Genomic DNA, 26,143 nt, shown 5'->3' with positions numbered 1-26,143 from the left:
GTCCCAGCTACTCAGAGAGGCTGAGGCAGGATAATGGTGTGAACCCGGGAGGCGGAGCTTGCAGTGAGCCGAGATTGCACCACTGCACTCCAGCCTGGGTGACAGAGTGAGACTCTGTCTCAAAAAAAAAAAAAAAAAAACTATGTATTTTTCGGTAATTTAGACAGGCTTTCCTTAACTGGTTCTGATTTAAAAGACTATACTTTAAAGTGCCTTATAAGCTCACTCTTTCATCAGAGCTGTTAGCCAATCAACGAACTGATCTATTTATATTATTTCCCTTTTCTGCTTCTTGGAGAAAATTTTAATAAGTCAATTAGCACGTGATCAGCTGAAAGAAATACAATGAGCACTGTTAGGAAGAAGGGACATTCTGCAAAGGTCACTGCCCTTATTTCAAGCTACAGATAACAAGCCATTTGACTTCAGGCAAATCACAAGTCCTCTCTGGATCTTACTCTAGATTCTCTGATTCCAATCATCCTTCTACTCTCTGCTTTCAGTGCCAAACCCCTCAAGTACCATCGTCACTTTCAGGAAATGAAATGCTTGTATTGCTGGATAAGTACACATTGGAATATTTATTGGAACTTGTAAATCAGTATTTTTAGGTCTTGAGAACCTGTTCTTTCCCTCTGTCATTCCCCTTTTCTCCCATTCTAAATGAATACCAAAATAAAATCAAGGTTTTGACATTATCCAACATCTGGATCATGGTCCCTCCATGGCGGTCACAGGTCTTCCACTAGCTGGAGAGTCAACAACAGAGCAGGCACAAGGCTACAGGGAGCATCTGGGGCTCCCTTCCAGGTGGATGAGTAAAGAATGGGGTTTCCTGACAAGCACAGGACAGTTAGGCGAGCATGTGGAAAGCAAGAGGGAGAGAGCTGCAGCCACCGCTGAAAAGCAGAGGAGGGTATCAGATCTCATCTTTGGACGATGATGACTGGCCTGTCTTTCCCATTAGGCTCTGTGTACCTCGAAAGCGAAGACTGAATGAACTCAGTGTCATCTCTGCATTCTCAGAGCCCGATCCAGTGCCTGGCATGTAGTGGGTACATGTCCAATTTGGGGCCTTTCAAATAAAAATACTGCACATAATCTGGTGAATTAGTTTCTAATATAACCACATTCTAAAAATAGTTTCAAAAACTACAAGAGGGTTTCAATACTTCTTAGTGTCTTCATAAAAATATGAGAAAGTACTGAGATGTACAACTGTAGAGAAATATAGGGCTTGTGAGATGCAAACCTTCATGTAAAAAATTTTTTTAATGTTATTCATTTATATTTATTTATTTATTTTTGAGATGGAGTTTTGCTCTTGTAGCCCAGACTGGAGTGCAATGATGCAATCTCGGTTCACTGCAACCTCCGCCTCCCAGGTTCAAGCAATTTTCCTGCCTCAGCCTCCCCAGTAGCTGGGATTACAGACATGTGCCACCACACCTGGCTAATTTTGTATTTTTAGTAGAGATGGGGTTTCACCATGTTGGCCATGCTGGTCTCAAACTCCTCACCTCGGGTGATCTGCCCACCTCGGCCTCCCAAAGTGCTGGGATTACAGGTGTGAGCCACCACACCTGGCCTATTTTTAAATTTTATTTCTCCTTTTTTTTAAAATGTGCTAAAGTGGACACAACATAAAATTTACCAGTTTAACCATTTTTAAGTACACAGTTCAGTGGCATTAAGCATATTCATAGTTGTGCAACCATCACCATCATCCATGTCCAGTGCTTTTTCCCTGTCCCAAACAGAAATGTTGCACCCATCAAATGGTAATTCCTGCCTGGGCACAGTGGCTCACACTTGTAATCCCTGCAATTTGGGAGGCTGATGCGGGCAGATCACTTGAGGCCAGGAGTTCAAGACTAGCCTGGCGAACATGGTGAAACCTCATCTCTACTAAAAATACAAAAATTAGCTAGACATGGTGGCTGTGCCTATAGTCCCAGCTACTCGGGAGGCTGAGGCAGGAGAATTGCTTGAACTTGAGAGGCGGAGGTTGCAGTGAGCTGAGATTCTGCCACTGCACTCCAGCCTGGGTGACAGAGTGAGACTCCGCCTCAAAAAAAATTTGTAATTTCCCAATCCCCCTTTGCCCCAGCCCCTGGTAACCTCTTACCTACTTTCTGTCTCTGACCTTGCCTATTCTAGGAACCTCATATAAGTGGAATCACACAGTTTTTGTCCTTTTGTGACTGGATGATTTCCACTCAGCATCATTCCTCAAGGTTCATCCTTGTTGTAACATGTGTCAGAATAGTTACTGATTAAATGAGTAGCTAAAGGTCTGAATCAAGGTAGAGCCAAAATGTTGATCATAGTCTTAGCTTACGTGCATGAAAGGTAAACAGAATAAGTGACATGTATTATTATACTCTGTTCTACATAATAAGAAAGGAATATATATTTCAATATTATAATACTTTTGCCACTTAAGAGAAAGCATCCTCTTTTTCCATTTCATCTCCAACGGATGGATTATTGACACAGATCATAAAAGTCAGTCAGGCAGCAGACTGGGAAGAAAAACACTTACATAAAAATCCTTGGACATCCTCTGGACAACCGTGATCTGGCCAGTCAGTATATTGCAAATGCCACACTGTCCTTTCTTGCCCAGACAAAAGGTGCTTGACCTTCAAGCCCGTGGTTGCATAGCAAACAGAATCCGTTCGAAACTTCGTGGTGACCTTGAACTTGCCATAGGTGGCTGAGCTGTGCTTGGAACCCAGTTTGGGCCAGTATCGGTGGCTTTTGGTTCGTCCACCCTCCTAAATCACATATAAAAGCAAAATTGGAAATAGGTCAAGGGAAGCTCTCATCTTTTTAATCCTAAAATATGAAGACAGAAGAAAATGCAAATAGCTTCTAAATCGCTAGTTCAGTAGCACTCTGCAGTGTCTACCACAGGGTAGATCCTATACATGGCTAGTTAAGACCAATAACACAATTTACAGTGACAGTTACATCAATGGAAAATTTAAAAGATTCACAACCGAGGTGCAGTAGAATGTTAGAGAGAAGTGCAAGTGCAAAGTCTAGAAGCAGGAACAAGCTTGGTGCATTCAAGAAACAAAGGTCGGCCGGGCGTGGTGGCTCATGCCTGTAATCCCAGCACTTTGGGAGGCCGAGGCGCGCGGATCACAAGGTCAGGAGATTGAGACCATCCTGGCTAACACGGTGAAACCCCATCTCTACTAAAAATACAAAAAATTAGCCAGGCGCGGTGGCGGGCACCTGCAGTCCCAGCTGCTGGGGAGGCTGAGGCAGGAGAATGGCGTGAACCCGGGAGGTGGAGCTTGCAGTGACCCGAGATCGCGCCATTGCACCCCAGCCTGGGCGACAGAGGGAGATTCCATCTCAAAAAATAAAAATAAAAATAAAGAAACGAAGGTCTTTGGGGTGGCTGGAGTGTGACATGTGAGGGGGCAGGCGGTCGGAGAGGAGACTGGAAAGGCCTCACAGTCCATGATGGAAAGTTTGGATTTCACCCCATGGGCACGGGAAGTCATTCAAAGGTTTTAAACAAGGCGGGAAGGGGTTCCAGCAATTGCCGTAGGTCACGCTACTCCTTTCGGATGTGCAGCGCAGAGCTCTTTCTGTTACAGCCCACTGACTACTGACGCTGTCTTTATCTAGTGTCGATCTCACATTTGTTTCAGCCTGACCAATGCGTTTTAGTTCAATCTACAACTAGAACTGAGAACAGCTGGTTACATCACCATTCTTTCTCCCTTGATTTTATAAACTTTTCTGAGAATATGTACTGTCAACCATTTACACAAGGTCTATGTTTCAGCTTTGCACAGTTTTAAAATCCCTGGAGAAGGGGAGGAGTGTGGAGGAGGTGGTAGCTGAGGAGATTCAGGGCAAGGAGTAGGTGGTGAGAGAGAAGGAGCACTGAACACATAGAACTGCAGTGGTGACGGGCTCTGGGAACTCTGATGGCTGTTTAGAGGAACATTAGAGTTCCTCTTGTAAAGCAACACATCTTTGTGGAATATATAAATTACCTTGCCTGGCTTCATTTGGTTTAATTGAGTCTCCTTAAGTTGGAAGCTTACCTTCCTCTTTTATTTACCAATCCTGTGAAAGCAGATTTACCTCAAATTTACATTTCTGCTGAGTGTCTAAATCAGTTATGGATTTTAAAAGACTGTAAGTCCCCGGCTGTCCCACAGATTACTAGATGCTACTTTGTCTTGGTAAGGCTGGCCCCTTGTCACTCCGGTCTCACCTCCAATGCCACTTCCCAGAGGGTCCTTGGCCACCCCCCTGATCTAAAGTAGCCCCCAGTTACTCTCTTTCTTAACCCTTTTTCCATTTTTAAAAGTTTTCTCCCTTGAATTTATGCTCCTATTAATAAGGTTTTTACTTCCAGCCTTCCAGCAAGTGTGCAACATGATACAGAGCCTGGAGCTCAGGGTTGCACATCATGAAGCCACCCTTTAGTAGGAGTCCCCTAGTGTGAATGACAGTTTTGCAGCTGAAACCCACACAAAGAGGAGGAGGGATGAGGCAGGAGGACCCTGTACTCACCCAGACCCACTCTGGGCTGTAGTTTTCCATTTCTGCCACGGCACTTACTGCTACCTGCACTGATTTTATTTGTTCACTTTTGAATGTCACTCCCACTAGGACATAAGCTCTATGGGGACAGGGATGGTGCCTGTCTGGTTTACCATGTACTCCTGAAGTTAGCATAGATGGTACGTTGTATTTAGGTGAATGAATGCCTTGCAATGGTGTGATCTGATAAGGTGATAAATCTATTCTAGAAGCTTTAAGGAGGATTCATTCTCTTTGTGGGAAGGTCAAACAGGTCAGCCCAGGGAAGTACAACTGGCTTTAAAGAGCCTGATGTCCCTTTCATTATTTTCTTCTAATGGACTGTGCTGAAAAGCAAATGCTCAAAACAGTCAATGAAGGAAAATATGACTTCTTCCTCCCCAATTTTCTTTGTTCCTGACGCCTTTAACATAGCTAGGAAAGGCCACTGCAATACCATGGATATTGGTAAACACACATGAAACTAGTCCCTTGAATGATTTCAAAACATAAACTGGAATTTAATGAAAGAAATAAAAGAAGGTGGTTAAAGAAATTTTGAGAATGTGACAGGAGAAGAAACACAACACTTCTCCCCGCAAAGACAGCAAGCTGAACACCGACTGGACTGACTGGCAGTGTAGGCTGGTTTTTTATAAATCACATAGAGTTCTCTAGTTACAGCAGAAAAACTATGTTTGGCTTGGCAAAAGAAGAAAAAGATATTTTTTCTTCCCCCAAAGAACAGAGGCCTCTCCAGGAACAACAGCTTCTGGTCTCTTTTTCAGCTGATAAGCATGGTGGCATGTGGAGCTGGGTGCCAGGGGTTGGGCATCTATGTCGATTTGCCCAGAGCAGCCTGAGACTCCCAAATTCCAGTGGAAAGATCACTGTTTTCATTTGGCACAGAAAGTCAGCGGGTTGAACTAAAGTCTATCATTTTTGGTTTTCTGTTGTTTTATTTTCAGTTTAGTGCATTACAATCCAAGGAAAAGAGTTAAAAGCTGGAGGAAAAGCTACAACAATCGATTATCTCCAGGGGAAAAAATTATCTATCTGGAAGTAAGAAAATAGATGTATACCAAAGAGAAAAGCATTTGCAGAGAAACAGCACTGCACGAAGAAGCACAGGGTAGCAAAGCTGACAGCACAAAGCCCATCTTCCGGCCACCCTTTCCCCTGGGGAAAAGGACGTGGAGTAGGCCATTCCCCTTACCTCCTCTGCAGTGACCATGGCAATCACATTCACTCCCTGCTCCCACACCATCTGCCAGAAGTCATGGCACGTGTGTGGCAGGGGCCCCTGGGTGGCTATGTAGTGCCATTCTGCTCCGCCAACCACCACCTAAAAACCAAGAAAAGTATCGGTAAATAAACCCCAAGTCCGGACAACATTACCTGCTGAACACCTGTCCATCTGTATCCACCTTAAAACCTTGGATATATTTTTGGGGCCAAATGAATTAGTTCAATTAACAAAAACCCTGAGACTACAGAGGCTAGTGTAGTGACACATTCTCACATGAAAATACTTTTTGTCACTCAGGCCTATTAAAATATTTACCTAATCCTGATTTTTGAGACTGAGTCTTGCTCTGTTGCCCAGGCGGGAGTGCAGTGGCACAATCTTGGCTCACTGCAACCTCCACCTCCTGGGTTCAAGCAATTCTCCTGTCTTAGACTCCCAAAGAGCTGGGATTACAGGTACTCACCATCATGCCCGGCTAATTTTTGTATTTTTGTAGAGACGGGGTTTCACCATGTTGCCAGGCTGGTTTTGAACTCTTGACTTCAAGTGATCCGCCCATCTCAGCCCCCCAAAGTGCTGGGATTACAGGCCTGAGTCACCAGGCTTGGCCTTTACCTGATCTTTGTTTGCAACTCACAGTATATGCAAACTAGTGCCTATTAAAAACCATACACATACACACATGTATATATGCATATATATGAACATGTATAACTTAGGATTTACTTGTTACAGAAATAATAGTTAATGCTTACTATGTGCAGTGTACTCTGACACTTTCCATTGTTTTTTCTAGTCTATTTCATGGAACCACACACACACACACACACACACACACACACACGGTCATGACCACTAAACTGATTTCACATTCTACTACTGTGTTGTAATCCAGTTTGAAAAGCAGTGCTTCATGGCATCCAATTAAACAACAAAAACCAACAACAACAAAAAACGACCATGAAACAACATCCCTTTTGGAGCATTATCTTTCTCCTGTGGATCTGAGATGAAGTGTATCATCAACCTCTGCTGTCACTGCTGCTCTGTGGTGCCATGCACGGCAGAGATGCTATGAATGCTCTTGTCAACAGCATATATTTTATCAATAACTTCACCATGGTAGTACCACGGCATCCAACTGAACTACAGTCATGACATGACTTTGCATAATAAAATTATTACCCCTGCAGCTCAGGGTGATCAGGGGAAGATAATTCTACAGCTATAAATACTAGCTGCAGAGAACCATAAATAAGAAGTTGTACCCAAAGTGTTAAAGGTCATGCTGTCAAGGTGAAACGGTGGCCTTTGGAGGAATTCTTTCTGTTCTCTCTTCCAGGTGTGTGCCTTGATATTGCAAAGTCAGGTCCCTTCTACATCTATACAATGCAGATCTCTGGAGAGTTCAAAAAGCAATGAAGTAATCATTGTTTGAAACTTTTTCCCCTCATTTATTTGATAAAGCTGTATGCTAACTTGGTTCAAACAAAAACCATGTAAGTTATTGTCTCATTACACAAGACATGTTTAGGTCAAAGCTGGCAAGAAAAATCCATTTTCCAAATACTGGTGGGAGATAACATTCATATATTTGCTGGCTAGGAGTTTGGTTTATCCGTGGAATTGTGATTTTAAACATTAGCTTCTCTGGCACCCAATGTATAGGAAACATAAATACTTCCAGAGAATGCTGCTGCTGCCTGGGGCCTTTCAGTATATTCCAAGTATTGACAGGAGGGTATTAAAAACTGCATTAAAAACACAACAGGCAGTGCTGCTGAGGTAGATTTCACAGATGTGATTCCACCTCTGGAGCAAATAAATCTCTGTTCTGTGTTAACGGCTGCTTGGAACCCAGGGGGGAAAACATTGGCAAAATATACTTCTCTATTCCAAAACACAGGGACAAGTTCTTGCAAGCTCCATGGGTCTATTAAATGCACCCATGTCTAACCCGGATCCACAGCATGAAATGCGGGCCACAGAGAATACCAACGAAGGGAATGCTTCTCGGTTAACAATGCCTGATGGGCACAGTTTATACAAAGTGACAGCTTTTTTCAGAGAGCAGATGGAAAATAGTGGAAGAGATCTGGCCAAAAGAAGAAGATAATATAATATTTCTATGTAAGATTTTCATAGACACTCTATCAAGAAGCAGCTGTGTGATGTGCATCTTTGTTGGAATACATTACTTTGGTCATTGTTTCATAATATAAACTAAGCCCATGAAACCCACCACTGACAGTTTATTTAAGAGTTTCCTAGAGTTCATTTTTTACTTCTCACTCTCAAAAATCCAAGTTAAAATTAGTAATATGACCTATGATAGTAACTCTTTTATATTTCTTTTGACAGTACTTTCTAATTATTAAAAACTATGGTTATCTGTGTATATTAATAAAAATAGTATATACCCAAACATACTATACTTTTCCCATTCTGTATCAAAACTAGTTATAATTGATACACAAGCTAGATATCTAACTAGCCTTTTACAGGCTTAAAAAAAACCTGTTAATAATTCTGCTACAGTTGAGAAGTCCAATGAGGAAAGCAAATAATTCTAGATAAGGCCGAAAACAGGTTTCTAAGGCTATTGATCACAGTGGACTATTAATTGAAACTTGTGTTATTTAACAACACCTATAACACTGGCTTTAACATTAATAGATGAACAAATCTCCCACTTCAGAGTTCAGAGCAAATGGTGACATTCTAAATAAGTATCCTCTGTTAACGGGGACTCTGAGGAAGGTAAGCTATTTAAGAAACATTTAACTACAGGTACACATGTATCCATAAGTCAAAGTTTTTAACTGCAGAAGTGCTAAACTGTGTAATACTGACATATAAAGGTTTGAAGTATTTGAAATAATAACAAAAATTTAGTAACACAAATTAATTGACTAATGTGGCAAATCTTTCAAGATTCAATATTAACCACACTTTTATAGTGTAGGTGAAAATTACTCCACTCTTCTAAATACCATGCAATAATAGGACTTGCGCTTTTATAAAATGCATAACCTGCAGTATTATAAGGGAGAAACAATGGTTTCTATTGTTATTGAACATAACACTTTAATGTCAGTAATGCAATACCTGTAACTTCCAAAGTCTCCAGCACCTGCTAATTACAAACTGAAAAGGATAATCTTCAGTTTTTCCTGTGAGTATAGAGAGAGTTACAGCCCACAGAGAGAAGGAAAAGTTAAAGCCTCTGTAATGAGCAAGCTTCAGAAATCGCTGACCTGAGTTTCTTCCTGAGGCTGCTAGACTTCCTTCTCTCTGCAGTGATAGACATGCCCTTCCACTTGACTAAGAAAAGCACAGGAGTTCAAAAACAATCCCTGAGGGTCTGGGGACAAGCCAAAAGGTACAGTTGCAGCCCACACATTTTCTTCTCCCCGCATTTTTACCTTTAACCCAGCCATCTTTAACAAACCTTCTAACAGGCTTGCCTTCTTACCTTGATGTGGGAGGCGTTAATGTATCCTGTGTTATTTTCTTTGGTTGGTATCAGCTCTACTCGATTCTCCTCATAGGGGACAACTTCACGGATTCGGCTGCGCTCGGCATTTTCTGGCAGAGCTGCTGTGCTGAAAATGCCATTCGCCTTTTTCTTTGGAATTTGCTCATATTCTGTGAACACCATTCCCTCTTCTAGTTTCTTCTTCAGGGTTCTGAACTGCAACAGAAATTGATCTTCAGCTCTCTAAATTATCTGATCCAAAAACTCAATGAAACAATCAAATTTCTTTAAATATTTAGCGATTGTGTTGATAAGAGATTTCAAGTTGTACAATCAATATTTGGTTTGTCTCATTATCAACCATATTGATATTTTCCCTTGTCTAATAACCATTTTCCTTCTTACTCATATTATAAGTAGAACAAATCTGCAAGAACTAGCAAGAGCTGAAATACAAAAATCAGTATTTTTGCTATTAACAACTCTGTTTAAAGTCCTAACGATAAAGAGACTCTTAATTATCCAAACATCCTTTTCTCCACCTATATAGCTGCTTTTTAAGATGATACTGGTCCACAGTTCTATAGCTCTGAGGATTAAATCTCTCTTTTTTCCTCCTCCCTGGCCAAACTACTAATTACAATAACATGGTATTAATTGGGTTAAATGATTCCTCTGAAGTCCCTTCTGGCTTTAAAAACATTCTAATTCTGGATACATACTAGCAGAAATCAAACACCCTGGTGTTATTAGTACTCTATTACATTTATACAACCTGCTTCTTAACCTTCTGACAGCAACTTCGGGAACTAAGGATACACCTTTCTTCACTTCTGAAACACTACTATGCAGCTGCTTTCTGCTTTTCAAAACCCATGTTCTCACAATGCATTATCCAGACAATTATAAATCAGCCTCATTTTATGGTCATACAAGGGGACAGCATTTTTAAAGAACTCTATAAATGCTTGGATACGAGGTCATGTCTTTTGAGGGAAACATGGATGGAGCTGGAGGCTATTATCCTTAGCAAACTAATGCAGAAACAGAAAACCAAATACTGTATGTTCTCACTTATAAGTGGGAGCTAAATGATAAGAATTTATGAACACAAAGAAGGAAACAACAGACACTGGGGCCTACTTGAGGGTGGAGGGTGGAAGGAGGGAGAAGAACAGAAAGGATAACCATGGGGTACTGGGCTTAATACCTGGGTGATGAAATAATACGTACAACAAACCCCTGTGACATGTGCTTACCTATGTAATAAACCTTCACATGTGCCCCCAAAACTAAAATAAAAGTTTAAAAAAATAAAAAATAAAAATAAATGCTTGGATAAAATAATCACTTCCTAAGAAGCGGCAATTGCTCACAAAAATCATAGAAATTCAGAGCTACCGCAAGTGTTTAACTTGTGCATTTTACAAAACAGGAAGCGGGCCCAAAGAAATTGAGTGACTTGACCAAGTCCTACAGCATGTTAGGGGCTGCTGGTTTTAGTCAACCAATGATCCGCCAACCGGACAAAGCAGGAAGACCAGAATGGAGAAACATGAGATGCTGGAAGGGACTGATTTAATGCAACACAGTTATACCTGATCTTCCTAATCTCAGATTGAAGAAAGAATGCATCACACAAATCTCAGTGCTGGCATATTCGGGCAAGGAGGGTGTTTTGGGATCCCAAGACTACAGAGAAGGAATCACATTTGACAAGCCTGCCACTTACCCTCTCGTCCATGGGAACCCGGCTGGCATCAACTCGATTCTCTTCCCGCCCTGAGACTCGAGCCACCGAGAGCCCGTTCAACGCTGCCAACATCAGCGGCCTCTTCTGTGCCTCCAGGCCTGCCATCTTCTGCTTCTCTAGATTCTTGCGGCAAGAAAAGGCATGTGCTCATTGTTTATAATACTAGTAGAATGTTGGAATGTGTTTTAATCTCCTCAAATCTGTAACTCCCCAGCCAAGGAATGCAGACAATCACCATCAGTAGGGCAAATTCAAACACAGCCTTCCCACTATTCCCACTGGGCCCCTGGAAGCCAGTTCCTACAGGACTCCTGAGCTTTTATTCTTAATTAACTCCTTACCTAGATAGACCAATAAATAAGAAAAAAGACTCCCTACAAATACACCCTGCCATAGGGCAAAACAAAACAAAACAAAACAAAAACAAAATAGGGTACATGCGATACACTTTAGAAAGACAAGGATGACAGGCAAGGAAAAGAGAAACAGGGTTATATGAATCATCTAATCCAATCACAGTGACAGACCTTCTGCACAGATGGAATGGAGCAAAACTTGTAAAACAGTTTGTTGTTGATTGAGAGATCCACACAGATAAACTGTAGAGAAAAATCTTCCTAAGTTTCCGTCCTGATGGGCTAATGCTGAGGACGTTAATTCTATAATTAATCTCTGGTCCTTGGAATACCTAAGGGTGGTGTCATCCCCAGAATTGAGAGCTGATGTGGTTTAGCAAACCCACTAACACCAAAGCCTGGCTGGGGTCATCTAAGATGATCCACAGGCATTACCCTTCAGGCTTCACCCAGAGGGCCCACAATAACAGAGACTGTGCCTCCCAACACAGATGGTGGGACATCACTGCATGCCACTGAGCTATGGGGGAACATGGACTCCGGCACTGAGCAGACCACTTAAGGAAAGGTTTTGATGTTTACACCTGGTCCTGGTTTGTGGCTTTTTGATTTCCATCCTCTCTGCCCTCACCTCTAAATTGAAATTGGATTGGGCAGGGCTGGTTTTTAGCCTCCTGCTGTGCTTCCTCAGGTCCTTGAAACTGACCGAGTATGAAAAAGATCTCTTTATGCTCACTTCAAGCAAGCCACGAAGGGCCTTTCCTAAAACTAAGTGTGTCTTTGAAGTTAAGGGAAGAACACAGGCATTCCTCATAGAAGCAGATGAGTTTTGCAGGGTTTAGGATTTTGATTCACACTGAAGGGCAACCAATTTGCAGATTCATTTGACTGACACAGATGAAGAGCCATTGAATCCTTGGTTTCTTTTCAAGCCTTGAGAGACTTTTTTCCTTATTCTATGATGTATAAATTCACTCCCCAGGAAGAGGTCTTGACGGAGCCATCCCACAGGGTTATGAATTATTCTAATTGCGGGTGGGAGGACTGCATGACGCCCTTCCATGTGTCTCTACAATGTCACCTACAATCAGAATGAAGCCTGTGTGAGTGACACTGACAACAGGATGCCTGTCCTGGTGGCAGCCGACTCATCAGACAAACCAAAGGAGTATCTCAGAGGAGGTTACTGGGAGAAAGTGAGAAAAGCACTGTGAAAGGAAAATACCTTGGGCCCCAAATCACTAAGCTAAAAGGAAAAGTCAAGCTGGGAACTGCTTGGGCAAACCTGCCTCCCATTCTATTCAAAGTCACCCCTCTGCTCACTGAGATAAATGCATATCTGATTGCCTCCTTTGGAGAGGCTAATCAGAAACAAAAGAATGCAACCATTTGCCTCTCACCTACCTGTGACATGGAAGCCCCCTCCCTACTTCAAGTCTTCCTGCCTTTGCTTCAAGTTGTCCTGCCTTTCCAGACAGAACCAATATTGACTGATGTCTCACGTCTCCCTAAAATGTATAAAACCAAGCCATGCCCTGACCACCTTGGGCACATGTCATCAGGACCTCCTGAGGCTGTGTCACAGGTGTGTACCCTCAACCTTGGCAGAATAAACTTTCCACATTAACTGAGACCTGTCTCAGATTTTCTGGGTTTACAGTACCCAAGGACTTACCACCAAAAGATATAATATTCTTACAAATGGCCCTGGTCTCGCAATTCTCGGGAACCCCCGGGGGAAGATTCTGGATTAAAATTTTTAGGTCTGTGTTTGCTTGCTGCTAGTTTTGGGGAGAAAGAGTTTTTCTTTTTTTTTTTTTTATTTCTGTCACCTCTTTCACTTGGGAATCTATTTTCACTGCTCTCCAAAGTTTTGAGAAGGCAATAGTTCTGGAAAATGGGTCCTGAGCTCCTCTCAGCAGTCCTGCTTTCTTTCTACCTGCACTGTAAGGCGACCCTAACTGGGTCTAAGAGAAAAAGTAATTAACTTGTCTTTCTTGGGAAAGGATTATTACTCAGTGATAAATCAAAGTATGTCTCTTTGATCCTTCTCACTCACCCTATCAGCTTGTTACCAGAGATAAAAAATAATAATAATAATTCACAAGCTCTGATCTGTGATCAAGGGCCTTTTCTTCTCAGTGCATCAACTTCTGGCTAGGGGACTACAAGCAGGGAAGTATCTTCAAGGAAGCAGTAGGAGCCAGAATGAGGAACTACAAAAGCGGCTGAACCATCCATCAAATAGACAAGCAGCTCCAGGAGAGCTGCCCAGAGGGCAAATTCTCACCATACCTGCACACCCCGCCAGCCCCTGAGTTTTCTTTTGCTAAAAGTTTCTCATTGTGTTCTGATCAAGAGGGCCCTTAGAATGGCCATCACCTCTCATGAATTCCCATCGAGCTGGCAAAAACTGCCCATAGTGAGGAGAGCAGAGAAGTATCTGACCTGTGGGGATGCTGCTTAGGCTACGGGGTGAGTTTTTGCATTAAAAACAAAACAGATGGAGACTCATCTTGGGCTCAAAGCCACTGGCATTGTCACCACCTTGCCTGGCCTCCTGGCTCATGAAGAAGCTCCTAATCCACCTCTAAGTTCTGCCGGTGTCCTTGAGCTCCTGAGTGTAGCAGATTTGGGGAAAAAAAAAAAATCAACAGGGAAAATGAAGTAGAAATGGGGTAATTATTTTCTTGAACTAAAGGTTAATGGCTAAAATTTGCTAGTCATTATTACCCACATGAATGGAATGGAAAAGCATCTGGAGAAAAAACAATAGTGAAAATCTCCTTGTTCCTTTGTGATAATGCAAGGAGCTCTAAGGAGGAGACCCGTGCCAAGATTTTGAGTACAGGCTATTTGTTTAATACGAGTAACAAGAGAAGAGGATGAATACAACCAAAATGAGGTTATGGGACCATGTGGACATCATTAAGTATCAAGTTGGCAGGGGAAATAGCTAAATTAAATGCTTAGACTGATAGGTTCTTGATGCTAATGTTGCTTTTAAGTGGTCTGGAAGAAGTATTGAAAAATAATTTTCTACCAATAAATTGCTTTCTTCCATGCTGGGAAAGCTCTCTCCCAACAGCACCCACCCACACATTTCTTCCATTCCAAGCCAAAGGTTTTCTTTGCTAGAGGCAAAGATACACCTTGCACAATTTCCTTCTAGGTTTGCAAAAAGTCATGCCTGTATAAAAATCTCTTAGCACTACTCTAGTGGGGCTGGCCAGAACTGTGAGGTTGAGAATGTTCTTAAGGTTTTCCAAAAGTAACAAGGTTGCTACAGATTCAATTTCTGACCCCAGGAACTTGGCTTCCTTAAATCCTTGGGCCTTGATTGTTCTTTTCAGGTTGAATCCCAGTGATGGGTTAGGAAGACCTGGAAATGAAGGTGGCCTAATGGAATCCATCAAAGCAAATTTTAAGTTACTACTGTTTCGGAGTTCCTAAAATTAGGCTTGGCTACCTTATGGTGCAGCCATGGTGAATGAAGAGAAGTCAATCTGGCTTTGATTAGTTCTAGTTAATAGGTTTTTTTTAAAAAAAGGAGTGAAAATGTTCATGGCAAGCAGCAATGGAGATTTTTTTTGTTTTTCTGAGACGGGGTCTTGTTCTGTCATCCAGGCTGGAGTGCAGTGGCGCCATCTCAGCTCACAGCAACCTCCGCCTCGTGGGTTCAAGTGATTCTCCTGCCTCCCTCCTGAGTAACTGGGATTACAGGTGCACGCCACCACACCCAGCTAATTTTTGTATTTTTAGTAGAGATGGGGTTTCACCATGTTGGTCAGGCTGGTCTTGAACTCCTGACCTTGTGATCTGCCCACCTCGGCCTCCCAAAGTGCTGGGATTACAGGCGTGAGCCACAGCGCCCAGCCGAGATTTTTTAAAGTAGCTATAATCCAAACATTTTCTCATTAGTAAGAGCAGATTCGCTTCGTTGTTCTACATGCGTCTGCATAGTCCTGTTCTGACAACTTAACTGTCTCCCCAGATTGTACAATATATTTTTTTAAAGCAATGAGGTTTAGTCCTGTCATCCAGGCTGGAGTGCAGTGGCAAAATCATAGGTCACTAAAGCCTTGAATTCCTGGGCTCAAGCGATCCTCCCACCTCAGCCTCCTGATTAGCCAGGACTACATGCTCCTGCCGTCATGTCTGGCTGGTTCTTTTTTTTTATTATTTTATTTTAGAGATGAGATCTCATTATACTGCCCAGGCTGGCTTCATACTCCTGGCTTCAAGTGCTCTTCCTACCTCAGCCTCCCAAGTAGCTGGGACTACAGGTGTCCCCCACCATACCTGGCTCTGTACATATTATGAAGAAGAGCTATTCATGTCTAATACTAGGATGGATCTTCAAGTGGTAATATGTATGTATATATGTATGTGTGTATTCACGTATGTGTGTGAATTTTTGATAGAATAAGTTCAATGGAGATTTACCCAATTACTAAGTTATATATCCAATTACTATAATTTTCTTGAATCTGTGTGAAACATCTATTGAAAGAAAATCTGAATAGAAAGCTAGACATATCACAGTCCAGACAATATTGGTGAGTCTTGACTTGTGGATCTATACAGAAGGCGGTATAGGGATGTTGCTCTTTAATATCTAACTGGATGTGGGGGACAGCTTTCCTTCAAGAAAACAAAACACTAAAAGACACAGCAAGGTGAGCTTCCCCAATACCAGCTTACCCAATTGGAAGTCTGAGCCTTGAATAAACAGCAAAATGCTGGCTGAGGCACTGGCCTCAATAACGTACCAAGTACACCTGTTAGAAGCCACAAATGAGAATGGAAGATTTATCTGAAAGGGCAAAAACTCAACATTTTGTGTAATAAAGTACTACCTTTTAAATGCTCAATGCTTCCTTAAAAACCTACCACGTTCCCTGCATAAGCCCTGCCCCTTGCTCAGTGCCTGAAGCATGTGCGTTCACACTGGAAAATGCCCCGGGAGAGGAGGACACTCACCCTGATCATCATCTCTCTCTCTATAATGCTGTCTTCCAGGGAAAACATTTCAGACACAGGTCTCTCCTTCACGGGCTCTTTTTTGACCCGCTCCTTCACGCTAGTCAGGTCGGGTTCCGAGATGGATGGGCCAAGAGAGGCCCCGTTGACAGCCGTCGGGTCAGTCCGAGACACGCTGATGGCCTTGGCCGGCCCATGCCTCAGCACCCTGGCTCTGGCCATGGCGGGAGGAAGGCTGGCTTGGTCCTGCCTCAAAGCCCCATTGCTCACACTCTTCCTTGGGCCGGGGTACTCAGGCGGGGGCTTGTTGGGGATGCGGGCCAGGGCCGCCTGCAGCTGGGCACTGTACTCCATCTTCTCCCGGAGCATGGGGATCTGGGGCACCGATTCTGGAGCCTCCTCCTCCTCCTCCTCGCTCTCGCTGCTGTGGATCAGCATGGTGGCATCAGAGAAGGTCTTCTTGTGGTGATACTGAGGGAGCTGGGGGACCTCGTGGCTGCCTGACCCCTCCTCGGGCGGTCCCTGCTCCCGGAGCGTGTTGCGGCGAGCCATGGGGAGGTGGAGCGACTTGAGCGTCATGGCCTCCATGCCCCGCACCATGCTGTTCATCACCTCCAGGCTGTGGCGCTTGTTCACCGTGCCGTGGTGCTTGGTGGCCGTGAGGGGCTCGCTCACCTCCTGGAGAGACTGATGGACCACCGGAGAGCTGTCCTCTTGGAAGGTCTTCACCGAAAGCTGCACCTTCCGGGTCACCAGGTCCGGGCTGCTGCCGCTGACGTACTTGTGGCGGTGGCTGGCCAGGTCTGGGGTGCTGGTGGCAGGTCGTGGCCGTGGGTAGGGGGGCGGTGGCCTGAAGAGATAGTTCTTAAGCATGTGGGCCGTGCTGTAGTTATGGCTGCCCTGAAGCTGCATGTTGGCCAGTTCTGGGGTGCTCACTGTGTGCGAGATGGCGCTTGCCCCCGGCTTGCTTGGTACCACATTATTCTTTGGGTTCCTCTGGTCAGATGGACTGACAAGTTTGTTGCTGTAGACCCCCTGTGGCCCATAAGGGACAGTGTAGGGGTGCCTCTCCCGCATCTCCGGTTGGCTGTACACCAGATCCTCTGGCTGGTTGTAGGCATGGGTGTTGATGATGTTGAGGTTTCTCAGAGACTGGCTCTGGCTGTCTGTATGCAGGATCCCCCTCTTCATCTGGCGCATGACTGTCTCATAATCGGGGGTTGGCCTGTACGAGGGCACGATGATCGCGCTGTGCCGGTGGCTCGGGATGTAGTCGGCCCGCATGATGTCACTCCCAGGGATACTGAGGTTGGAGGATACAGGGGAGGCCTGGATGAAACTTTGCGAGCAGTTGAGGGAGTTGACACTGTGAACGCTACACACGCTGCCATTGGTGACAGTGCCATTTAAATAATTTAAGTCCAGGCTGTTGTGAGAGTTGCAATACAAGGCTTCTTCATTCCCGTGAAAAATGCTGTCTACAAGAAGTCAAACAAAGGCACGTGAACCTCCAAGCCATCCTGCCACAACAAAGTACATCCTCATACTCATGAGGTGACTTTTAATTTAAATAAGTCATAAAAAGTGAAATCCCATGGTCTCCACCCACATGTTCTATAGAATAACGGATACTATCTTGGATGAAATGCCAACATACAGAAAGAACACCTTAAGACATACTGAAAAGAAAAAGGGAACCTAATGGAAGAAGGCATGCACATATTTGGAGTAAGTGTCGCTTGAGGAAGTTCTCAATTTTGCCATAAGCTTTGAAATCAGGCACCAACAATGGCCCTCCAGCTGGGGAGACCTGTCCTCTTGTGCAGGGCTCGGCAACAGGACTGAATACTTAGATAAGACAGTCAAGAACTTTAATAGGGCAATAGATTTCAATTACTAAGTACACCGAGCTGCTCTTCCTGACGGCAATGGAAAAAGCCCCTTCACCCAGGGGACTGCAGGGCATTCTAAAGACACAAAACAAATGAAGTAGCCAGGGTGTCAGCACAGCTAGTTCATCCTGAGAAGCAATAAAGGGCAAAATTAGAATCAAGAGTTCTTTTCGGTAATTCCCCAAATCCCCTCTAGATCTGGTTTCATCACTTAGGTCAATTCAAGTAAAAATTAATTATAGTTTAAAGAGGTACCTAAAGAGAGAAAAAGCAGATTTCTAAAATCAGGCCCATTCTAGGTGTCTGGTGTTCTCTTACACACACACACACCCCCCAAGGAAGGCAACCTCTTGCCTTTCTGTGGCCAAAATATATTCATTTTCACACTAAAGATTTAAACATGAGAAAAACAGAGAAACAGAAAATCAGAGAAGGTGAAAAACAGAAAAGGTGACTGAAGACATTCGACTGTCTGAAGAGGAGGAATGTGGAAAGAGATCTGATCAGATGACACAGGCACAAAAAACAGGGGGAACACAGAGACAAATGTGCCGCAATTTATCTGCCTCCCATGGGGTTTGGCGCCTTCCCATAGAAATGTGGTAACTTTGCCAGTCTCCTTATAAAAAGTACTATTTTTATTAAATTAAATAGTCTTGATTGTCTTGGTTTTCATGCTCACACTTTCAGACAGCAGAGGATTCAAAATGGCCAGGAGTTGATAACGTAGAAACTATATTATCCATTTACTACATTTCCAACATCCAAGGTTTTCTACCATCTCTCTTTTTGAAATGCAGTTAGCATAATGATTACAAGTTACCGATTTTCATATATAAGTTCCATCATTAATCTCTCTGTATTCCAATTTCTATAACTGTAAAATAGGAATAATAATAGTACCTACAGGTTTATTTTAAGGATGACATAAGACAATATATAGCAAGTACTTACAGCAATACCACAAGTGCTCTATGAATGTTAGTTGTTATCATGAAGTCATTACTAGCAGAAGAAGCTTTTTCACACATTTTGCATGGGAGGTGTTTTGGGAGAAACAGAGGAATAAAACAGATTTACCTTACTCAGAGAAGAAAAAAGCAAGTGTACCAAGAAAGGGGCTGGAGAAAGAGATGAGAAAAACAGCTAAAAGAAAAGGCTGACTTTGTTTATTTCTTCCAATTATTCCGCATGCCCATCTTCTACGTCACCACGAAAAGCTGAGTGACTGCCACGAACTTTCTGATACTGGCAATGAAGGTGAAGTGCATTCACTTGGGCTGAGCTGTCACACTCTCTTCTCTAAGCTCCCTTAGGAAAGGGAGGAGAAAAGGACTTGCTCGCTGCCTTGGCCCCGACTCCCTGAGCAGCCAATACTGGGGAAATTTTTTGATCAGAGGTAACTGATAGTCTAGGCCTTCCACAAATTGAAGCCGTTAGCTACTGTCATTCAGACGATGACAAAGTTGAAAAGAAGGCATCCCTGTCATCTTTTTTTAAAGCCTTCTTTACTGCTTACTGGTATTCAACTTTTTGTCTTAAGAAGGGAGAACAGCAAGCCAGAGTTACCTTGCGAGGTGTGCGTTTCCGAGTAGTGCTCACCACACTGGACATGAACAGGAGGCAGGATGTACGGCTGCTGCCTGGGCTGAAACAGAGAACACAGAGGAGGTGGGGAGGCCTGGGCAGACACGGCCAGTGACTCACACAGCCGGCCCAGGCACATGGCAGTCCCGCCACGTTGTCAGGGAGGCTCGTGGCAGCCGCTGTCCCCGCCACCCCTTTGACTCAACCTTCTTCTACCCATCTGCACTCCCATCTCATCACTAAGTTTGGAACTGGAGAAACGGCAAGGGAGAAATGAAGTTGGTTCAAGATCAGAAAGAGAAAGAGGTTACCATCAAAGACTAAATGTAACCATTTACTATCTATATTCTAATATACTTGCAAAGTTCTCTATGCTTTCTTTCACAAGAATAACTTTTAGAAAAGGCAAATTATTCAAGGCAGGCAGATTGACTGAGCTCGGGAGTTCAAGACCAGCCTGGGCAACACATTGAAACGCCATTTCTATTAAAAATACAAAAATTAGCCAGGCATGGGTGGCTCATGCCTGTAGTCCGAGCTACTTGTGAGCTGAGGCAGGAGAATCACTTGAACCTGGGAGATGGAGGTTGCAGTGAGCCGCGATCGCGCCACTGCACTTCAGGTTGGGCAACAGATTGAGACTTCGTCTCCGAGGAAAAAAAAAAAATTATCTGGGCGTGGCGATGTGCACCTGTAGTCCCAGCTACTTGGGAGGCTGAGGCGTGAGAGTCGTTGAACCTGGGCGGCGGAGGTTGCAGTAAGCCAAGATCATGCTACTGCACTCGAGCCTAGCGACAGAGCAAGACTCTGTCAAAAAAAAAAAAAAAAAAGAAAGAAAGAGAAAGTAAATTATTATAACCCATCTCAGAAATGAGAATAAGGGGGACACCTGTTTTGTTCTCAAAATTCCATTCACAAGCTCCTACACATCAGCATAGCTGTGCCTGAGACCCCAGTTCACAGCTCCACATCAACCTTAAATAGGAACAGGGTTAGTGTTAAGCTGAGCCCAGGGTGAATCTATTTAAATATCTAAAATGTGGCCCACAACAATGAGTGTGTAGCTCTCAAGACCACTTGCTGACCTTCCCCATTGCAGAACCAAGTGTGCAAAGGGCCCTGTCTACCCACTACCACAGTGCAGAATCTTTTCCACAGTCTCTTAAAGATGGCTATTTAGACTGAACCTGAATAACTTCATGCTGCAGAAGAGGGACAAGCTTTCAGAGAAAAAAACAAAACAAAACAAAACAAAAAAACTTCAATGGATTAAATATTTGGTGAACCAACAAAGGAAAAATGGTTATGCACTAATGTAATCCAGAGCAAGCCATTTAACCTCAGTCGGTCTCAGTTTCCTGTCAGTCAAATCAAGCTCCTCTCTCCCCCTACCTCAAGCATTATCCATTTTATTTACGTATTGAGGTTCCAGGTAAGAATTTGTTTGAAATAAGAGTTTTGATTTGCGAGGGAAAAAACCCTCAAAACCCTTATGTTTGTAAGCCACCAAACAGGATAATCTTTCATATTTCTTTTCTTTTTCTTTTTTTTTATTTTCTGAGACATTGTCTCACTCTATTGCCCAGGCTGGAGTGCAGTGGCACAATCTCGGCTCACTGCAACCTCCGCCCTCCCGGGTTCAAGAGATTCTCTCTCATGCCGCAGCCTCCCTAGCAGCTGGGATTACAGGCGCTGTGCCACCATGCCCTTCTAGTTTTTGTGTTTTTAGTGGAGACGGGGTTTCACCATGTTGGCCAGGCTGGTCTTGAACTCTTGACTTCAAGTGATCCACCCGCCTTGGCCTCCCAAAGTGCTGGGATTACAGGCGTGAGCTACCATGCCCAGCCAATCTCTTATATTTCTATTAGCCTTATAGATTTTAAAGGTTACTATTTTGAGAGAAGAATCTGAGATCAAACCAAGAAACCCAAATCCAGCAGGGGTCACACTTTCTCAGCATCCCTCAATGGAAGAAACGCACTGTCCAAGAGCTTGAAGCTGGGTGAATAACTCACCTATCATTTTCTCTGCCACAAACAATGCTTGATCTTCAAAGGGGTAATAAAAAAAGGGATCCAAGAATTAAAAGGAATCAAGACAGAAGAAATGAAGAACTGAAATCAATCTAAGAAAGCAGTTTGGGCCTACCAAAGAAAAGGTGCTATATTCCCAAGTCTCCCTTTGGCTGATTTTTGAGTTGCAATTTAAAAATATTTTTCCTTTTCTTGGCAATACATAATTCAACTAAATTTTTCCATGGTAGCACAATCATTTTAAGGCTTTAAAGAAAAACACAGTGGGGAGAGATTTGTACAAGGGAATAGAAATACATGGCAAGGCAAAATTGGTTTACTGTCTTTTCTTGCCTTATTTAAAAAAATCCAATAAGTAAGTTACGGTTTATGAACTGACATAAATGAGCAGACTTATGCCAGTTCACAAACAGCATTGTCAAAGGACAATAATAGCTAATCCCTCAAACATCATTTCAGGATTATATTATTTATTTCATCTCTTTATATATTCTAATACATTATTCCATTTCTTCCCAGACCTGCTAATAGAGAAACAAACTTGACGCCAAAATATAGGCAGAAGAGGGCAGGTGAAAAACAGCAATGAGAAGTCCTGGTTATCAGCAAGGAAGCCAAGAGACAATGTTATTTGCTTTTACTCATTCATTGTGAGAAACTCTTGGTGAAATGGTTTAAACCTAAAGGACAGGGGAAAGAGGGAAGCCATGAATTGGATCAGAATTCCTATAAACTGTCTTCATCCGAATAAAATAGGTAAGCCTCTGCATCCTCTCTGGATAATGAGGACAGGATAAGATCACAAGAGAGCTTTAAAACACTTTGCCTCCCATAGGGTTTCAAGGGTGTAAATGAAAAATTATTTTGCTAATAAAGACATCTATACTCTAAAGAAGGGAAAAGGAAGATAACATTCATAAAGGAGAAGAATAAATAAATCAGTGCCATGAACAAATCTACTGGTACTCAGGGGAAAGCCCAAGGTATCTCTTAGATCTCCAGGGCCCAGGACCACATGTGAGCTATTGTACATAATACTGAGAGAAATAATATTCACACAGGCACTCAGGAATTACTGCGATGATATAATAGCTCAACTCAAGAATTCAGAGTCCACATCTAAGCATTTTCCAGGAAATAAATTTTTCTTAAAACGTTCCCTTCAAAAGACAACTTAAAGACATGCTATAATGTATACATTGAATATGAAGAAAAATTCAATTGCATTCTATCAACTTGAAAGAATTGTTGATCTAGAGAAGTTAAAGGGTCATATGTTTATCTTGATTTTGTGTAAAAAAATCATAACCTAAAATAAAAGAATTGTGAGTTAAAACAAATGGAAAACATTGAAGGAAACCAATTCTTAACATCTGTTATCCTTGAGTAATCCTCAAAATAAAACACAGCCTAAGACAGAACACATGCATTGAAATTAATTGTGTTTCCTTATTCACATGATGAGGAGAGCAGCTTAAAACAAACAAACGAAGAAAGCAGCAGCTAAAGCTAGGTCAATTCAAACTCTGCTGCCTAATTAAAGCCTAAAATTATGGAAGTGCTTTGGAAATCTGATTTTTTTTAAAAGGCCTAAAATTAGGAAATATGCAACCAATTTTCCCCATCAGATACTCTGCCTGAGACCATCAACTAGATCCGTTCAATTTTTGCTCACTTAGAAGGCATTTTCTCACTAGTTTATTAAGCTCTCTCTACAGCAGTGAACACAAAGGAATTTGTGGAGCTCGTAACTGAAGATGTATCTTCACACAACAACCGGAACAGATGAGCAAGGGAATGAAAACACACCATGGGCTGTATGCGGATGGAACATGGTCCCACGGGCCTGGAATAAGACCTACCCTCAGGGTAAACCCTCAGCCTCAGCCACACTTAGAGTAGTGGTGGGCACGGATGGGTCCAAGGGGGACAAAATGGGTGTGCATCGCACCTGCTTGACAGAATGACGCCTCTGTGTTCTCACAAAATTTCACCTCATCATGATGCCCTCATCATCCCCCCACCTCAAATTAATAACAAAGAATGCTCAACAGTCAGATCACTTGATCACTGCAGCTTCTATACGTACCAGAGAGGACCGGCTCCAGGTGGGCTGGCGTCTGATGGGGGGTGGAGAATTTGACTGTCTACATGAAGAGGTGAAAAAATGAGCATGGTTATTATTGATATAAAAAGACCAGATAGACAAGGGAGGGAGAAGAAGAGAATAAACAAGACTGGTAATCGTTACATCAAAACATAAACGTGGCTTATTTCTGGGTGGTAACACTAAGAACAATCTTGATTTCCTTTGTTTTTCTTTATTTTCAAAATGTTTGGATAGGATACTTTTAGAATAAATTTTACAAAGTAATATTAAACAAATGGAGGCTTATTTGTATAGAAAGACTGAGGGAAATAAGCCAGACTGAAAAATATCACATTACATGGATTTTAAAAAATTGTACTTTTTCTACTGTTGTATATATGTAAAATCTTTCAGGTTTTAAAAAAATGCAAGAAAAAATATTTTTAAAATACTTCCAGTCAAATGAAAATACAAAATAGATACAATATTTTTAGTGTGACCATATAAAGATACTTTTTATTAAGATAATACATTTTACAAACATTGATCAGATATTTTCCAGACTAAGAACCAACATATTTTTAAATGTAGAGATTAAAAAATGAATTGGAAGTATTAGCAAATTCTTGAGAGTTGAAATCAAAGACGCCTTCAAGCAACAGGTCCCAAATGCTGTAATATTTTCCCTCGTTCTCAGTGTTACCATAAAAAAAAAAAAAAAAAAAACCAGGACATGTACAGTTTTTTATTAAGGTAAGTTCTTCAATTTAAAGGACTCTCCTTATTCTGATATTTCATCCTTCCTACTTTTTTGGCGATAAAATACCTTTTATGAAATGATGGCAGTAATATAGCAATGGTGGATTTTTAAATGACTGGCTAAATAATACAATATTATCAGACCTATGTTATATATACTGCCTCCTAATTTTTCTCCCTATATCAAGAAATTGAGGAGCCACTCAATTGAGCTATACCTCCAAATGACAAGCAGCAGCTCTGCAGGAGCAGAAAAATCAATAACGATCTTTTAGAGGTCAGAGAGTATCACCCTCTGGAGAAGGATGCTGCTGTGCATGCATGGAGAAGGATGCTGTTAAGATTATGCCAGTTCACAGAACTCCAGAGGGATGCCCCAGGCCATAATATCGTGCTGGAATGCTGAACTACATATGGAATTTAATGGGAGAGAGAGAGAGAGAGAGTGAGTGAGTGTGTGCGTGTAATTTTGAGAGTGTGCCCCAGGTTTTAATCAGGTAAGAGGTTAGGAACCTCTTATACTTGGTTAGGAAGAAGAAAGAAATAGTTATTACAGAAGCAGAATTGAGAAACAGAATTTCTTCTTAGTTTTCAGACTAATACGTGATGTTCACTAATACTGGAGGAAAAGACCACAAAAGAAAAATAAACACTCCGTAAATTTTATAGTAAAACCATCTGCTGAGCTGTGGTTAAATCAGAAGACAAGAGTAAAATCCAGTTCTCAGTTTTTAAATTCACCCTACAGAAGTCAAGGATAGCATTCTTGTTCATGTCAAAGACACCCCCAGAAGTCAAAGGCAACAGCAGAGTAGAAATACACAGAAGTGACCTATCAGGAACCTGCTCAAGAGAATGGTGTGGTGGGACACATGCGAGAATGTGTCTAGAAGAAACGTACAGCCACTTCACTTGCCACTCCCCGATCAGGCCTTCTTCTGACTCACATTTGCAAACCAAGCGGGTAGGCCTAATACTATCAGACATACTTTCAGACCCCGACAGTGACCAATTGCAGTGACTGGCTTGAAAGAGCCTCCACGGTGTGGAGAAAAAAGTCTGCCATGACCTGGCGCTCCAGCTATAAAGCAGCCGCATTCTTCAGCAGGAACTGCTCTAGGACAATACTCTACATACTCTCGGATGTGTCCACTGTGGGAGTGGAAAAGCAGTTCTTCTCTTGCATTTATAACCCTGACGCTCTTTGAAACAAAATTAAACACATTGGGCGCCCAAACCACTGAATGTATTCGGCTGAGGAACGTCTTTTGAAGGTAACCAAGAAAAAGACAACGATAGAGTGAGTCCCAGCACGCTCCATCTGAGGTCAGGCCGCATTTAAGTGCCCTCATCACATGCCTCTTTATCATCTTTATTTCCAAATTAAATTAAAAAAATACACACGGA

General features: G+C 42.5%; 1 protein-coding gene across 5 annotated transcripts in view; it reads right to left on the bottom strand.

Annotated features, from left to right (window-relative positions):
- The window catches only part of PTPN14 (protein tyrosine phosphatase non-receptor type 14), a 206,031-nt gene that overhangs the window by 18,109 nt on the left and 161,779 nt on the right, over positions 1-26,143 (bottom strand). For all 5 annotated transcript variants that reach the window (XM_063672223.1, XM_054452233.2, XM_063672224.1 and 2 more), the window contains exons 11-17: positions 23,978-24,035; positions 19,838-19,916; positions 16,377-17,854; positions 11,017-11,160; positions 9,282-9,500; positions 5,774-5,902; positions 2,546-2,780 (exon numbers count right to left, since the gene is read on the bottom strand). In XM_063672223.1, the coding sequence (XP_063528293.1) occupies positions 2,546-2,780; positions 5,774-5,902; positions 9,282-9,500; positions 11,017-11,160; positions 16,377-17,854; positions 19,838-19,916; positions 23,978-24,035 (2,342 nt within the window). The remainder of the gene's footprint in view (positions 1-2,545; positions 2,781-5,773; positions 5,903-9,281; positions 9,501-11,016; positions 11,161-16,376; positions 17,855-19,837; positions 19,917-23,977; positions 24,036-26,143) is intronic.

Source organism: Pongo pygmaeus, chromosome 1, assembly GCF_028885625.2.
Source record: "Pongo pygmaeus isolate AG05252 chromosome 1, NHGRI_mPonPyg2-v2.0_pri, whole genome shotgun sequence".
Classification (NCBI taxonomy): domain Eukaryota; kingdom Metazoa; phylum Chordata; class Mammalia; order Primates; family Hominidae; genus Pongo; species Pongo pygmaeus.
Note: the sequence above shows the minus strand (reverse complement) of the source record. Positions and strands in the feature narration are given on the sequence as shown.